At 44.9% G+C, this 17685-nt stretch overlaps 1 protein-coding gene across 1 annotated transcript in view; it reads right to left on the minus strand.

Annotated features, from left to right (window-relative positions):
* Positions 1 to 17685, minus strand: part of LOC139582535 (ryanodine receptor 3-like) — a 272990-nt gene that overhangs the window by 144242 nt on the left and 111063 nt on the right. Inside the window, exons 24-32 of the mRNA XM_071412622.1 lie at positions 16858 to 16941; positions 16081 to 16240; positions 15688 to 15832; positions 15097 to 15302; positions 12242 to 12416; positions 6477 to 6685; positions 3035 to 3198; positions 2634 to 2834; positions 1918 to 2083 (exon numbers count right to left, since the gene is read on the minus strand). Of these exons, the coding sequence (XP_071268723.1) occupies positions 1918 to 2083; positions 2634 to 2834; positions 3035 to 3198; positions 6477 to 6685; positions 12242 to 12416; positions 15097 to 15302; positions 15688 to 15832; positions 16081 to 16240; positions 16858 to 16941 (1510 nt within the window). The remainder of the gene's footprint in view (positions 1 to 1917; positions 2084 to 2633; positions 2835 to 3034; positions 3199 to 6476; positions 6686 to 12241; positions 12417 to 15096; positions 15303 to 15687; positions 15833 to 16080; positions 16241 to 16857; positions 16942 to 17685) is intronic.

Below are 17685 nucleotides of genomic sequence, written 5' to 3' on the forward strand. Positions count from 1 at the left end.
AAAAATTGAATTGAATTGAGAGAGAGAGAGAGATAGATAGAGATAGAGAGATAGAGAGAGAGAGAGAGAGAGAGAGAGAGAGTGAGTGTCTGGACCTGTGATGTGAAGATTAAAGCTTCTCATCAGAGTAAAAGCCTACTTTATTTCCTTAGAGAGGGACAATTATTCTATCCTTTAATAGCCAATTCACTTCACAGTCTGAGGAAGAAGAGGATGTCCCTGGGCTGGGACTCTACTTTGTACTCCACACAATGGGGTTATCAGCTAACGTGAATCCAATGTGAGAACTAAACCGTTGAGCCCTGACTACATGGAATAACTGAGAACCGGAGTTGCATATGCCTACTGTGTAATCTATATGGTGAATGCAGTAGGTCTACCTACTGTACTGTAATCTATATTGTGAATACAGTAGGACTGTACTGTAATCTATATGGTGAATGCAGTAGGACTACCTACTGTACTGTAATCTATATGGTGAATGCAGTAGGACTGTACTGCAATCTATATGGTGAATACAGTAGGACTGTACTGTAATCTATATGGTGAATGCAGTAGGGCTACCTACTGTACTGTAATCTATATGGTGAATGCAGTAGGACTGTACTGCAATCTATATGGTGAATGCAGTAGGTATACCTACTGTACTGTAATATATATGGTGAATGCAGTAGGACTGTACTGTAATGTATATGGTGAATGCAGTAGGTCTACCTACTGTACTGTAATCTATATGGTGAATACAGTAGGACTGTACTGTAATCTATATGGTGAATGCAGTAGGACTACCTACTGTACTGTAATCTATATGGTGAATGCAGTAGGACTGTACTGCAATCTATATGGTGAATACAGTAGGACTGTACTGTAATCTATATGGTGAATGCAGTAGGGCTACCTACTGTACTGTAATCTATATGGTGAATGCAGTAGGACTGTACTGCAATCTATATGGTGAATGCAGTAGGTATACCTACTGTACTGTAATATATATGGTGAATGCAGTAGGACTGTACTGTAATGTATATGGTGAATGCAGTAGGTCTACCTACTGTAATCTATATGGTGAATACAGTAGGACTGTACTGTAATTTATATGGTGAATGCAGTAGCATTACTTACTGTACTGTAATCTATATGGGGAATACAGTGGGTCTACCTACTGTACTGTAATCTATATGGTGAATGCAGTAGGTATACCTACTGTACTGTAATCTATATGGTGAATGCAGTAGGTCTACCTACTGTACTGTAATCTATATGGTGAATACAGTAGGACTGTACTCTAATCTATATGGTGAATGCAGTAGGTCTACCTACTGTACTGTAATCTATATGGTGAATGCAGTAGGACTGTACTGCAATCTATATGGTGAATGCAGTAGGTATACCTACTGTACTGTAATATATATGGTGAATACAGTAGGACTGTACTGTAATTTATATGGCGAATGCAGTAGATCTACCTACTGTACTGCAATCTATATGGTGAATACAGTAGGACTGTACTGTAATTTATATGGTGAATGCAGTAGCATTACTTACTGTACTGTAATATATATGGTGAATACAGTAGGTCTACATACTGTACTGTAATATATATGGTGAATGCAGTAGGTCTACCTACTGTACTGTAATTATTATGGTGAATACAGTAGGTCTACCTACTGTACTGTAATCTATATTGTGAGTACAGTGGGACTACCTACTGTACTGTAATCTATATGGTGAATGCAGTAGGTATACCTATACTGTACTGTAATCTATATGGTGAATGCAGTAGGTCTGCCTACTGTATTGTAATCTATATGGTGAATGCAGTGGGTATACCTACTGTACTGTAATATATATGGTGAATGCAGTGGGTCTACCTACTGTACTGTAATTTATACTGGATGTTGAATGTATTAGGCCTACCTCATAGGTGGTCGCCAGCTCCTTGCCATTGGCTGTGAAGGAGAGAAAGCCTGTTGCCAAGTCAACGAGACAGCCAATCTCCAGGTCGATGTTAGACCGGGATGAGGAGTGGGAGGAGCCGACAACATCTCCAGCACACACCATGTAGCAGTTACTCCTCCGAACACTGGAATGGACAGACAGGGTGGGAGAGAGTGAGTGAGTGAGTGAGTGAGTGAGTGAGTGAGTGAGTGAGTGAGTGAGTGAGTGAGTAAGTGAATGTGTGAGTGAGTGAATGTGTGAGTGAGTGAATGAGTGAATGAATGAGTGTGTGTGTGAGTGAGTGAGTGAGTGTGTGAGTGAGTGTGTGAGTGAGTGAATGTGTGAGTGAGTGTGTGAGTGAGTAAGTGAGTGTGTGAGTGTGTGAGTGAGTGAGTGAATGTGTGAGTGAGTGAATGTGTGTGTGAGTGAGTGAATGTGTGAGTGAGTAAGTGAGTGTGTGAGTGTGTGAGTGAGTGAGTGAGTGAATGTGTGAGTGAGTGAGTGAGTGAATGTGTGAGTGAGTGAGTGAGTGAGTGAGTGAGTGAATGTGTGAGTGAGTGAGTGAATGTGTGAGTGAGTGAGTGAGTGAGTGAGTGAGTGAGTGAGTGAGTGAGTGAGTGAGTGAGTGAGTGAGTGACTGTGTGAGTGAGTGAGTGAATGTGTGAGTGAGTAAGTGAGTGTGTGTGAGAACTTGCCTCTCGTGGACGCGTCCTCTCTCGTCTCCCAGGGTTACGGTAACCGTGCGTGTCTTGTTAAGGTTGAATTGTTTGCTATGATAATGGTAGTCAGGGGTTACCCAGCCAACCCACACCGATGCTGGGTCCTGGCCAGCAAACACCCTCACTGAGTGATAATACGTTGTAATGATGCCATAATCATCTTCCTTTGGAGGCTGACTGCAAAAGGAAAAACATCAGGTAAAATCAACAATATGTTATCAGGTCCCATTTCACATTAAATGAGTGTGTAAAATATTATTATATTGACTGATAGATTGATACCTATGGCCTTCCAAATTGGAAATATGGAGTTTCTAAAGCCTTGGTTGAAAGCAATATGTGTGTTTCTACCTCAGTGTTTCTACATTGTTTCTGACCTGAGTTTGTGAGACTCGTCAGGATTGACATGAGGAGCGTGGAGCTCTACAGGCATGCTCAATCTGCAGTACAGCATGTCACTGTTGCTTTGCTGGGTCCCAAATGTCTTGTGGGTCACCTTCAGGCACGGAGGGTTGTCCACTGTCCCATCTATCCTCGTCACCTGGGGTCAACAAAATCACATTCAGAGAGGAGGAGCAGTCACAATCACATTCAGAGGGGAGGAGCAGTCACAATCACATTCAGAGGGGAGGAGCAGTCACGATCACATTCAGAGGGGAGGAGCAGTCACAATCACATTCAGAGGGGAGGAGCAGTCACATTCAGAGGGGAGAAGCAGTCACAATCACATTCAGAGAAGAGGAGCAGTCACGATCACATTCAGAGGGGAGGAGCAGTCACAATCACATTCAGAGGGGAGGAGCAGTCACGATCACATTCAGAGAGGAGGAGCAGTCACAATCACATTCAGAGGGGAGGAGCAGTCACAATTACATTCAGAGGGGAGGAGCAGTCACAATCACATTCAGAGGGGAGGAGCAGTCACAATCACATTCAGAGGGGAGGAGCAGTCACAATCACATTCAGAGAGGAGGAGCAGTCACAATCACATTCAGAGAGGAGGAGCAGTCACAATCACATTCAGAGGGGAGGAGCAGTCACGATCACATTCAGAGAGGAGGAGCAGTCACAATCACATTCAGAGAGGAGGAGCAGTCACAATCACATTCAGAGGGGAGGAGCAGTCACGATCACATTCAGAGAGGAGGAGCAGTCACAATCACATTCAGAGGGGAGGAGCAGTCACGATCACATTCAGAGAAGAGGAGCAGTCACGATCACATTCAGAGGGGAGGAGCAGTCACAATTACATTCAGAGGGGAGGAGCAGTCACGATCACATTCAGAGAGGAGGAGCAGTCACAATCACATTCAGAGGGGAGGAGCAGTCACAATTACATTCAGAGGGGAGGAGCAGTCACAATCACATTCAGAGGGGAGGAGCAGTCACAATCACATTCAGAGGGGAGGAGCAGTCACGATCACATTCAGAGGGGAGGAGCAGTCACGATCACATTCAGAGAAGAGGAGCAGTCACAATCACATTCAGAGGGGAGGAGCACTCACAATCACATTCAGAGGGGAGGAGCAGTCACTATCACATTCAGAGGGGAGGAGCAGTCACAATCACATTCAGACAGGAAGAGCAGTCACTATCACATTCAGAGAGGAGGAGCAGTCACGATCACATTCAGAGAAGAGGAGCAGTCACAATCACATTCAGAGGGGAGGAGCAGTCACAATCACATTCAGAGGGGAGGAGCAGTCACAATTACATTCAGAGGGGAGGAGCAGTCACGATCACATTCAGAGAGGAGGAGCAGTCACAATCACATTCAGAGGGGAGGAGCAGTCACAATTACATTCAGAGGGGAGGAGCAGTCACGATCACATTCAGAGAGGAGGAGCAGTCACAATCACATTCAGAGGGGAGGAGCAGTCACAATTACATTCAGAGGGGAGGAGCAGTCACAATCACATTCAGAGGGGAGGAGCAGTCACGATCACATTCAGAGGGGAGGAGCAGTCACAATTACATTCAGAGGGGAGGAGCAGTCACAATCACATTCAGAGGGGAGGAGCAGTCACTATCACATTCAGAGAGGAGGAGCAGTCACATTCAGAGGGGAGGAGCAGGCACTATCACATTCAGAGAGGAGGAGCAGTCACATTCAGAGGGGAGGAGCAGGCACAATCAGAGAGGGAGGAGCAGTCACAATCACATTCAGAGGGGAGGAGCAGTCACATTCAGAGGGGAGGAGCAGGCACAATCACATTCAGAGGGGAGGAGCAGTCACATTCAGAGGGGAGGAGCAGGCACAATCACATTCAGAGGGGAGGAGCAGTCACATTCAGAGAGGGGAGGAGCAGGCACAATCACATTCAGAGAGGAAGAGCAGTCACAATCACATTCAGAGGGGAGGAGCAGTCACAATCACATTCAGAGAGGAAGAGCAGTCACATTCAGAGGGGAGGAGCAGGCACAATCACATTCAGAGAGGAGGAGCAGTCACATTCAGAGGGGAGGAGCAGGCACAATCACATTCAGAGAGGAAGAGCAGTCACAATCACATTCAGATGGGAGGAGCAGTCACAATCACATTCAGATGGGAGGAGCAGTCACAATCACATTCAGAGAGGAGGAGCAGTCACAATCACATTCAGAGAGGAAGAGCAGTCACAATCACATTCAGAGGGGAGGAGCAGTCACAATCACATTCAGAGAGGAAGAGCAGTCACAATCACATTCAGAGAGGAGGAGCAGTCACATTCAGAGGGGAGGAGCAGTCACATTCAGAGGGGAGAAGCAGTCACATTCAGAGGGGAGGAGCAGGCACAATCACATTCAGAGAGGAGGAGCAGTCACATTCAGAGGGGAGGAGCAGTCACATTCAGAGGGGAGAAGCAGTCACATTCAGAGGGGAGGAGCAGTCACATTCACATTCAGAGGGGAGAAGCAGTCACATTTAGAGAGGGAGAGCAGTCACAATCACATTCAGAGAGGAAGAGCAGTCACTATCACATTCAGAGAGGGAGAGCAGGCACAATCACATTCAGAGGGGAGGAGCAGTCACAATCACATTCAGAGAGGAGGAGCAGTCACAATCACATTCAGAGAGGAGGAGCAGTCACAATCACATTCAGAGGGGAGGAGCAGGCACAATCACATTCAGAGGGGAGGAGCAGTCACAATCACATTCAGAGAGGAGGAGCAGTCACATTTAGAGAGGGAGAGCAGTCACAATCACATGCAGCTTGGAGAAGCAGTCACATTTAGAGAGGGAGAGCAGTCACAATCACATTCAGCTTGGAGAAGCAGTCACATTTAGAGAGGGAGAGCAGTCACAATCACATTCAGCTTGGAGAAGCAGTCACATTTAGAGAGGGAGAGCAGTCACAATCACATTCAGCTTGGAGAAGCAGTCACATTTAGAGAGGGAGAGCAGTCACAATCACATTCAGCTTGGAGAAGCAGTCACATTTAGAGAGGGAGAGCAGTCACAATCACATTCAGAGAGGAAGAGCAGTCACATTTAGAGAGGAAGAGCAGTCACAATCACATTCAGAGAGGAAGAGCAGTCACATTTAGAGAGGGAGAGCAGTCACAATCACATTCAGAGAGGGAGAGCAGTCACTATCACATTCAGAGAGGGAGAGCAGGCACAATCACATTCAGAGAGGAAGAGCAGGCACAATCACATTCAGAGAGGAAGAGCAGGCACAATCATATGGAGAGGAGAATGATTAGCACTCAGAACCAGGTAGGGAACTTTATGTTTGTCACTGGCCAAACCGATTTGCTTCAAGATGTCAGGCTTTAGTGGAGATTGTTCAACATCAGGCCCCTGGGTAATCAGACCACTAAATATTAAAACAGTACCTCGATGTGGTTGTGGTCCTTGGGGATGTTGACGAAGGTAGGCAGGCGTTTGCTGAACCACATGGTGATCTCACGGTTCATGTTGACAGCGAAGGGTTCGAAGCCCTCCTGCAGGCCACACGTGGTGTAGTACTTAAAGGTGCTGGCGTCCTTCCCCAGGTTCATACGGCCAATCTCAGACTGGGCCAGACAACACACTGGGATGAAGCCTGGAGGAATTAAAGGTCATAGGTTAGAGGTTATAAGGTCTATCTGGGACTGGGCCAGACAACACACTGGGATGAAGCCTGGAAATCATACAGGTCAGAGGTTAGAGGTTAACATATGTTTCTGGAAAGGAACTAATCTAATGCCTCAACCCAAAAGCAATTAACTTTGCAAAAATACCCATTATTTGGAAAGCATTCTGTTACACCGCACTCCCTAGATTCTAGAATATTGGAGAATAAACTTCATTTGGAACACAGCAATCGATATGATTTACATTAAGTAACTGTGTGTTTCTTCCAACAGCAACACCAGAAATGACTGATTTCCCCATTGCTTTGCTGCTTTAGGTTTCATATGCTCTGCGTCGCCCATTTCTAAGAAAAGAGATTCAAACCTCGAGAGTACCTTTCTGGTAAAGCACATTTTGAATACATGGATAAATAAACGCATTTCACGATGCAAAGCCAATTTATGTGAAAACGGACAATAAAACAGTTTATTTTATCTTGATGAATACATGAAGTTAGCTTAGGGAGGATGAACCTCAATCTCCAATTTTCCTAGAGGAAAAAGGAGACTACACAATCTTCCAAGTTAAGACTGAGGAAGGAAAAATATAAACTCACCATCGTCTGTCTGGAAGTCAACTAAGCAGAGCTCTGATCCCTTGTAAAGATAAACCCACTATCAACTGTCTGGAAGTCAACGGTCTGGAAGTCAACGAAGCAGAGCTCTGATCCCTTCTAAAGATAAACTCACCATCATCTGTCTGGAAGTCAACGAAGCAGAGCTCGGATCTCTTCTAAAGATAAACTCACCAGCATCTGTCTGGAAGTCAACGAAGCAGAGCTCGGATTCCTTCTAAAGATAAACTCACCATCAACTGTCTGGAAGTCAACGAAGCAAAGCTCGGATCCCTTGTAAAGATAAACTCACCATCATCTGTCTGGAAGTCAAGGAAGCAGAGCTCGGATCTCTTCTAAAGATAAACTCACCATCATCTGTCTGGAAGTCAACGAAGCAGAGCTCGGATCTCTTATAAAGATAAACTCACCATCATCTGTCTGGAAGTCAACGAAGCAGAGCTCGGATCCCTTCTAAAGATAAACTCACCATCAACTGTCTGGAAGTCAACGAAGCAGAGCTCGGATCCCTTCTAAAGATAAACTCACCATCATCTGTCTGGAAGTCAACGAAGCAGAGCTCGGATCCCTTTTAAAGATAAACTCACCATCATCTGTCTGGAAGTCAACGAAGCAGAGCTCGGATCCCTTCTAATGATAAACTCACCATCATCTGTCTGGAAGTCATCTGTCTGGAAGTCAACGAAGCAGAGCTCGGATCCCTTCTAAAGATAAACTCACCATCATCTGTCTGGAAGTCAACGAAGCAGAGCTCGGATCCCTTATAAAGATAAACTCACCATCATCTGTCTGGAAGTCATCTGTCTGGAAGTCAACGAAGCAGAGCTCGGATCTCTTCTAAAGATAAACTCACCAGCATCTGTCTGGAAGTCAACGAAGCAGAGCTCGGATTCCTTCTAAAGATAAACTCACCATCAACTGTCTGGAAGTCAACGAAGCAAAGCTCGGATCCCTTGTATAGATAAACTCACCATCATCTGTCTGGAAGTCAAGGAAGCAGAGCTCGGATCTCTTCTAAAGATAAACTCACCATCATCTGTCTGGAAGTCAACGAAGCAGAGCTCGGATCCCTTCTAAAGATAAACTCACCATCATCTGTCTGGAAGTCAACGAAGCAGAGCTCGGATCCCTTCTAAAGATAAACTCACCATCATCTGTCTGGAAGTCAACGAAGCAGAGCTCGGATCCCTTGTAAAGATAAACTCACCATCATCTGTCTGGAAGTCAACGAAGCAGAGCTCGGATCCCTTCTAAAGATAAACTCACCAGCATCTGTCTGGAAGTCAACAAAGCAGAGCTCGGATCTCTTCTAAAGATAAACTCACCATCATCTGTCTGGAAGTCAACGAAGCAGAGCTCGGATCCCTTCTAAAGATAAACTCACCATCATCTGTCTGGAAGTCAACGAAGCAGAGCTCAGATCCCTTCTAAAGATAAACTCACCATCATCTGTCTGGAAGTCAACGAAGCAGAGCTCGGATCTCTTCTAAAGATAAACTCACCAGCATCTGTCTGGAAGTCAACGAAGCAGAGCTCGGATTCCTTCTAAAGATAAACTCACCAGCATCTGTCTGGAAGTCAACGAAGCAGAGCTCGGATCCCTTCTAAAGATAAACTCACCATCATCTGTCTGGAAGTCAACGAAGCAGAGCTCGGATCTTTTATAAAGATAAACTCACCATCATCTGTCTGGAAGTCAACGAAGCAGAGCTCGGATCTCTTCTAAAGATAAACTCACCATCATCTGTCTGGAAGTCAACGAAGCAGAGCTCGGATCTCTTCTAAAGATAAACTCACCATCATCTGTCTGGAAGTCAACGAAGCAGAGCTCGGATCTCTTCTAAAGATAAACTCACCATCATCTGTCTGGAAGTCAACGAAGCAGAGCTCGGATCCCTTTTAAAGATAAACTCACCATCATCTGTCTGGAAGTCAACGAAGCAGAGCTCGGATCTCTTCTAAAGATAAACTCACCATCATCTGTCTGGAAGTCAACGAAGCAGAGCTCGGATCCCTTCTAAAGATAAACTCACCATCATCTGTCTGGAAGTCAACGAAGCAGAGCTCGGATCCCTTCTAAAGATAAACTCACCATCATCTGTCTGGAAGTCATCTGTCTGGAAGTCAACGAAGCAGAGCTCGGATCCCTTCTAAAGATAAACTCACCATCATCTGTCTGGAAGTCAACGAAGCAGAGCTCGGATCCCTTCTAAAGATAAACTCACCATCAACTGTCTGGAAGTCAACGAAGCAGAGCTCGGATCCCTTCTAAAGATAAACTCACCATCATCTGTCTGGAAGTCAACGAAGCAGAGCTCGGATCCCTTTTAAAGATAAACTCACCATCATCTGTCTGGAAGTCAACGAAGCAGAGCTCGGATCCCTTTTAAAGATAAACTCACCATCATCTGTCTGGAAGTCAACGAAGCAGAGCTCAGATCCCTTCTAATGATAAACTCACCATCATCTGTCTGGAAGTCATCTGTCTGGAAGTCAACGAAGCAGAGCTCGGATCCCTTCTAAAGATAAACTCACCATCATCTGTCTGGAAGTCAACGAAGCAGAGCTCGGATCCCTTATAAAAATAAACTCACCATCATCTGTCTGGAAGTCATCTGTCTGGAAGTCAACGAAGCAGAGCTCGGATCTCTTCTAAAGATAAACTCACCAGCATCTGTCTGGAAGTCAACGAAGCAGAGCTCGGATTCCTTCTAAAGATAAACTCACCATCAACTGTCTGGAAGTCAACGAAGCAAAGCTCGGATCCCTTGTATAGATAAACTCACCATCATCTGTCTGGAAGTCAAGGAAGCAGAGCTCGGATCTCTTCTAAAGATAAACTCACCATCATCTGTCTGGAAGTCAACGAAGCAGAGCTCAGATCCCTTGTAAAGATAAACTCACCATCATCTGTCTGGAAGTCAACGAAGCAGAGCTCGGATCCCTTCTAAAGATAAACTCACCATCATCTGTCTGGAAGTCAACGAAGCAGAGCTCGGATCCCTTGTAAAGATAAACTCACCATCATCTGTCTGGAAGTCAACGAAGCAGAGCTCGGATCCCTTCTAAAGATAAACTCACCAGCATCTGTCTGGAAGTCAACGAAGCAGAGCTCTGATCCCTTCTAAAGATAAACTCACCATCATCTGTCTGGAAGTCATCTGTCTGGAAGTCAACGAAGCAGAGCTCGGATCCCTTCTAAAGATAAATTCACCATCATCTGTCTGGAAGTCAACGAAGCAGAGCTCTGATCCCTTCTAAAGATAAACTCACCATCATCTGTCTGGAAGTCAACGAAGCAGAGCTCGGATCTCTTCTAAAGATAAACTCACCATCATCTGTCTGGAAGTCAACGAAGCAGAGCTCGGATCCCTTCTAAAGATAAACTCACCATCATCTGTCTGGAAGTCAACGAAGCAGAGCTCGGATCCCTTCTAAAGATAAACTCACCATCATCTGTCTGGAAGTCAACGAAGCAGAGCTCGGATCCCTTCTAAAGATAAACTCACCATCATCTGTCTGGAAGTCAACGAAGCAGAGCTCGGATCCATTTTAAAGATAAACTCACCATCATCTGTCTGGAAGTCAACGAAGCAGAGCTCGGATCCCTTCTAAAGATAAACTCACCATCATCTGTCTGGAAGTCAACGAAGCAGAGCTCGGATCTCTTCTAAAGATAAACTCACCATCATCTGTCTGGAAGTCAACGAAGCAGAGCTCGGATCCCTTCTAAAGATAAACTCACCATCATCTGTCTGGAAGTCAACGAAGCAGAGCTCGGATCCCTTCTAAAGATAAACTCACCATCATCTGTCTGGAAGTCATCTGTCTGGAAGTCAACGAAGCAGAGCTCGGATCCCTTCTAAAGATAAATTCACCATCATCTGTCTGGAAGTCAACGAAGCAGAGCTCTGATCCCTTCTAAAGATAAACTCACCATCATCTGTCTGGAAGTCAACGAAGCAGAGCTCGGATCTCTTCTAAAGATAAACTCACCATCATCTGTCTGGAAGTCAACGAAGCAGAGCTCGGATCCCTTCTAAAGATAAACTCACCATCATCTGTCTGGAAGTCAACGAAGCAGAGCTCGGATCCCTTCTAAAGATAAACTCACCATCATCTGTCTGGAAGTCAACGAAGCAGAGCTCGGATCCCTTCTAAAGATAAACTCACCATCATCTGTCTGGAAGTCAACGAAGCAGAGCTCGGATCCATTTTAAAGATAAACTCACCATCATCTGTCTGGAAGTCAACGAAGCAGAGCTCGGATCCCTTCTAAAGATAAACTCACCATCATCTGTCTGGAAGTCAACGAAGCAGAGCTCGGATCCCTTCTAAAGATAAACTCACCATCATCTGTCTGGAAGTCATCTGTCTGGAAGTCAACGAAGCAGAGCTCGGATCCCTTCTAAAGATAAATTCACCATCATCTGTCTGGAAGTCAACGAAGCAGAGCTCTGATCCCTTCTAAAGATAAACTCACCATCATCTGTCTGGAAGTCAACGAAGCAGAGCTCGGATCTCTTCTAAAGATAAACTCACCATCATCTGTCTGGAAGTCAACGAAGCAGAGCTCGGATCCCTTCTAAAGATAAACTCACCATCATCTGTCTGGAAGTCAACGAAGCAGAGCTCGGATCCCTTCTAAAGATAAACTCACCATCATCTGTCTGGAAGTCAACGAAGCAGAGCTCGGATCCCTTCTAAAGATAAACTCACCATCATCTGTCTGGAAGTCAAGGAAGCAGAGCTCGGATCCATTTTAAAGATAAACTCACCATCATCTGTCTGGAAGTCAACGAAGCAGAGCTCGGATCCCTTCTAAAGATAAACTCACCATCATCTGTCTGGAAGTCATCTGTCTGGAAGTCAACGAAGCAGAGCTCGGATCCCTTGTAAAGATAAACTCACCATCATCTGTCTCGAAGTCAACGAAGCAGAGCTCGGATCCCTTGTTAGTGATGAGTAGCTCTCCATTGAGGGTGAAGACCATAGACTTGTCTTCCATGTTGATCATGCAGCCCACCACGTCTCCCTTGTTCCATGACTGGCCGAAGAAACGCGCACCCATGTGCATTCGACGACCCTGGGGGAACAAACAACAACACGTATTACTAAACCTAACGTAATATTCACCACTGAAACGTAAAGTTGATCAAGCGTACGACCAAGTGTACAATAATTTGCCTTGATACATGGCATGCCATTTTTGGGGGATTTAGCCAACTTGTTGTTGACTTATTTGGCAACAATATAACATTGCTGAATGCAGAATCAGTTAGGCCAGGCCTATACGTACATGATGATAAACGTAAACACTCAGTCACAACAAAGTTACAGACGTCCTTCCTAACTCAGTTGCCAGAGAGAAAGGAAAACACTCAGGGAATATTTTATTCTCTACAGGCTACCTTCTTTTCACTCTGTCATTTAGCTTAGTATTGGGGTATCTATAATGTTGTTGATCCATCCTCAGTTTTATCCTATCCCTGAGTGGTTTCTTTCCTCTCCGGCAACTGAGTTAAGAAGAATGCCTAATTCTTTGTAGTGGCTGGGTGTATTAATATACACTGCTCAAAAAAATAAAGGGAACACTTAAACAACACAATGTAACTCCAAGTCAATCACACTTCTGTGAAATCAAACTGTCCACTTAGGAAGCAACACTGATTGACAATAAATTTCACATGCTGTTGTGCAAATGGAATAGACAAAAGGTGGAAATTATAGGCAATTAGCAAGACACCCCCAATAAAGGAGTGATTCTGCAGGTGGTGACCACAGACCACTTCTCAGTTCCTATGCTTCCTGGCTGATGTTTTGGTCACTTTTGAATGCTGGCGGTGCTCTCACTCTAGTGGTAGCATGAGACGGAGTCTACAACCCACACAAGTGGCTCAGGTAGTGCAGGTCATCCAGGATGGCACATCAATGCGAGCTGTGGCAAGAAGGTTTGCTGTGTCTGTCAGCGTAGTGTCCAGAGCATGGAGGCGTTACCAGGAGACAGGCCAGTACATCAGGAGACGTGGAGGAGGCCGTAGGAGGGCAACAACCCAGCAGCAGGACCGCTACCTCCGCCTTTGAGCAGGAGGAGCACTGCCAGAGCCCTGCAAAATGATCTCCAGCAGGCCACAAATGTGCATGTGTCAGCATATGGTCTCACAAGGGGTCTGAGGATCTCATCTCGGTACCTAATGGCAGTCAGGCTACCTCTGGCGAGCACATGGAGGGCTGTGCGGCCCCACAAAGAAATGCCACCCCACACCATGACTGACCCACCGCCAAACCGGTCATGCTGGAGGATGTTGCAGGCAGCAGAACGTTCTCCACGGCGTCTCCAGACTCTGTCACGTCTGTCACATGTGCTCAGTGTGAACCTGCTTTCATCTGTGAAGAGCACGGGGCGCCAGTGGCGAATTTGCCAATCTTGGTGTTCTCTGGCAAATGCCAAACGTCCTGCACGGTGTTGGGTTGTAAGCACAACCCCCACCTGTGGACGTCGGGCCCTCATACCACCCTCATGGAGTCTGTTTCTGACCGTTTGAGCAGACACATGCACATTTGTGGCCTGCTGGAGGTCATTTTGCAGGGCTCTGGCAGTGCTCCTCCTGCTCAAAGGCGGAGGTAGCGGTCCTGCTGCTGGGTTGTTGCCCTCCTACGGCCTCCTCCATGTCTCCTGATGTACTGGCCTGTCTCCTGGTAGCGCCTCCATGCTCTGGACACTACGCTGACAGACACAGCAAACCTTCTTGTCACAGCTCGCATTGATGTGCCATCCTGGATGACCTGCACTACCTGAGCCACTTGTGTGGGTTGTAGACTCCGTCTCATGCTACCACTAGAGTGAGAGCACCGCCAGCATTCAAAAGTGACCAAAACACCAGCCAGGAAGCATAGGAACTGAGAAGTGGTCTGTGGTCACCACCTGCAGAATCACTCCTTTATTGGGGGTGTCTTGCTAATTGCCTATAATTTCCACCTTTTGTCTATTCCATTCGCACAACAGCATGTGAAATTTATTGTCAATCAGTGTTGCTTCCTAAGTGGACAGTTTGATTTCACAGAAGTGTGATTGACTTGGAGTTACATTGTGTTGTTTAAGTGTTCCCTTTATTTTTTTGAGCAGTGTACATTCCAAAGTTTAATTAATAACTTCACCATTCTCAAAGGGATATTCAATGTTTGCTTTTTTTTATTTCTACCCATCTACCAATAGGTGCCCTTTGCGAGGCATTGGAAAAACTCCCAGGTCTTTGTGGTTGAATCTGTGTTTGAAATTCGCTGCTTGACTGAGGGACCTTACAGATCATTGTATGTGTGGGGTACAAAGATGAGGGAGTCATTAAAACATCATGTTAATATTATTGCACACAGTGAGTCAATGCAATGTATTATGTGACTTGTTAAGCACATTTTCACTCCTGAACTTATTTAGGTTTTCCATAACAAAGGAGTTGAATACTTATTGACTCAAGACATTTCAGCTTTTCATTTTATATTAATTTGTAAAAATGTCACTTTGACATTATGGGGTATTGTGTGTAGGCCAGTGACACAACATCGCGATTTAATCTATTTTAAATTCAAGCTGTAACACAACAAAATGTGAAAATATCAACGGGTTTGAATACTTTCTGAAGGTACTGTAGATTATAATAAACTTCAAACAGTATAAAAAGATAAGATATGTTAACATAACATAAAAAGAGATAAGGTAAAAACAGATAAGATATATTATTTAAAGATACTAGGTGTTGTTTGTTTACCTTGTATCCATCGAAGACGTAGGCCTGGTCGTCCATGCCCAGGTCAAAGTCTGACCTACAGCCTGGTCGAGCCCAGCCAACCCTCATGTCCCCTCCGGTCAGGGCCTCAAACTCAAAGTACCACTTCCCTGTCTTCACCGCGTACGTCTGCTCTACGCGGAAGAACCGGATCGTCTCAATGCTCTGCCTCTCCACAATATGACAGGCTGGGGACACAAGGAAGAAGACATTCAACCAATGAAAATGCTAAAGAGGCCCTGCACTTTTAAATGTAAATATGGGCCTAGCTCGAGAGAGATATCTTATAACTGTGGCAGAGCATTGAATCTGGCTCTAAGGATCATATCTATTGCAGTCAATTGAAGATTGACTGCAATGGCATCCGCAGAAATTACTGGGAAAAGGGGAAGGACACATTCAAGTGGGCAGTGATAAGGATTTCTTTATCTAACGGAATGAAAATGTACATTGATTGTGTAAGAAAGACCTGTACCGGTTTGCTTGCCCATGGCTTAGTTGCAGGATGGTACATGTGTATGACAAGATAACTTACTACCATCCATTATATTGCTGCTACAGTCCTCTACTCACGTTCCTGGTCTGGGGGGTCGATGTTGTAGCCATATCCCACCAGTGTCCTGATGGCCTCTCTCAGACTGTCTCTGTTAGACTTCTTGGTTCTCTCGTCTAGTAAAGCGTACGGCACCAGACGAGGGTTTCGCCTGCTCTTCACATCCTACAGAGAAATAACGACAACAGAAAAAAACAGCTCTGTCAGGGTTCTCTTGTTAAATGATGTTATATACTATCGACAATGGTATGTTACATGACAATCTAAATGCATAAAATGTATGCTATCAGAGCTCTTCCGTTGATCTTATGCCTGACATACACCATTCATTCACTGGTCACGAGTTACTATGTATTTTGTATTGAATTACAGTTACAAACTGTGATGATGGAGAGCCGGGCCAAAACATGTACCTGCTGAATGCCATAGGTCCATCCTTGTTTGATCCTGTCCTTGGCCCAAACGTTGTGAGCGTTCTCCGCCAGTTTATCTACCAGAACCTCCTGACCAGCCGTCAGTTTCACCTCAGAAAGATCCAGCGGCGTTGGCTTGTACCCGTTAGACATCACATAGCTACATATATACGCAGAGTATACCCGTTAGACATCACATAGCTACATATATATGCAGAATATAACCGTTAGACATCACATAGCTACATATATATGCAGAATATAACCGTTAGACATCACATAGCTACATATATACACAGAATATAACCGTTAGACATCACATAGCTACATATATACACAGAATATAACCGTTAGACATCACATAGCTACATATATACACAGAATATAACCGTTAGACATCACATAGCTACATATATACACAGAATATAACCGTTAGACATCACACAGCTACATATATACACAGAATATAACCGTTAGACATCACACAGCTACATTAATACACAGGAAAATAATAGGTTAACACAGTAGAAAGAAGCTTTGAAGAAAAGTCTTCTAAGCCAGGCCTCAAATGTAGAGTTGTATAAGTGTCTCCAAGCCCAAGACAGTGTCCCTCTGATTTCCTAATGTCGCTCATCTCACATTGTTTTGTTGACTGGTCATGTCAGAAATAATGACTCACACGGGGTACATTTCTCCCCTAGAAACTACTGCAGGGTTGTATTACTGTAACTCATAATCAATCAATGAATCAATACTAGTAAAAATCACATGACTTACTCTTTGGGCAGTTTGACTTTCTTCAGATCTTCCTCAGCGTTAACGTTGGTCTGTGTCACATGACATCCCAATGCCAACAGGGTCCTGAGATACACAGAGAGCGACAGGGAACAGGAGTTATCGCTTTCAATGCATTAACCTCACAGGGTCCTGAGATACACAGAGAGCGACAGGGAACAGGAGTTACCACGCATGCTTTCAATGCATTAACCTCACAGGGTCCTGAGATACACAGAGAGCGACAGGGAACAGGAGTTACCACGCATGCTTTCAATGCATTAACCTCACAGGGTCCTGAGATACACAGAGAGCGACAGGGAACAGGAGTTACCGCTTTCAATACATTAACCTCACAATCATCTTCTTTTTTATATATATGTTTTCTAATGTAGCCATTCGTAGGGACCACAGACACCACCGTGAGGTGGAGGGGCTCATACCCTGACAGACAGACAGACACTCATGGCAGGTGACAGCACCTGCACTCGCCTGGCACTATTCTGTACCATTTATATTCCACACTACTGTTTCATGAGATCAGCACCAGTAAAAACAAAAATTTAGTATTGATTGTATAATATTTCTTATTTTTTAGGGGGAAGATCAGCTTTCATATTGCAGATAGATTGTAGCTTCCATCAATGTAATTGTCTGCATCATTTCCAAACCCCAAATATATGTCAATTGGGTTGAGGTCGGGTGATTGTGGAGGCCAGGTCATCTGATGCAGCACTCCATCACTCTCCTTCGTGGTCAAAAACCTTACAAAGCCTGGAGGTGTGTTGGGTCATTGTCCTGTTGAAAAACAAATGATAGTCCCACTAAGCG

This window comes from Salvelinus alpinus, chromosome 8 (assembly GCF_045679555.1).
Source record: "Salvelinus alpinus chromosome 8, SLU_Salpinus.1, whole genome shotgun sequence".
NCBI lineage: Eukaryota > Metazoa > Chordata > Actinopteri > Salmoniformes > Salmonidae > Salvelinus > Salvelinus alpinus.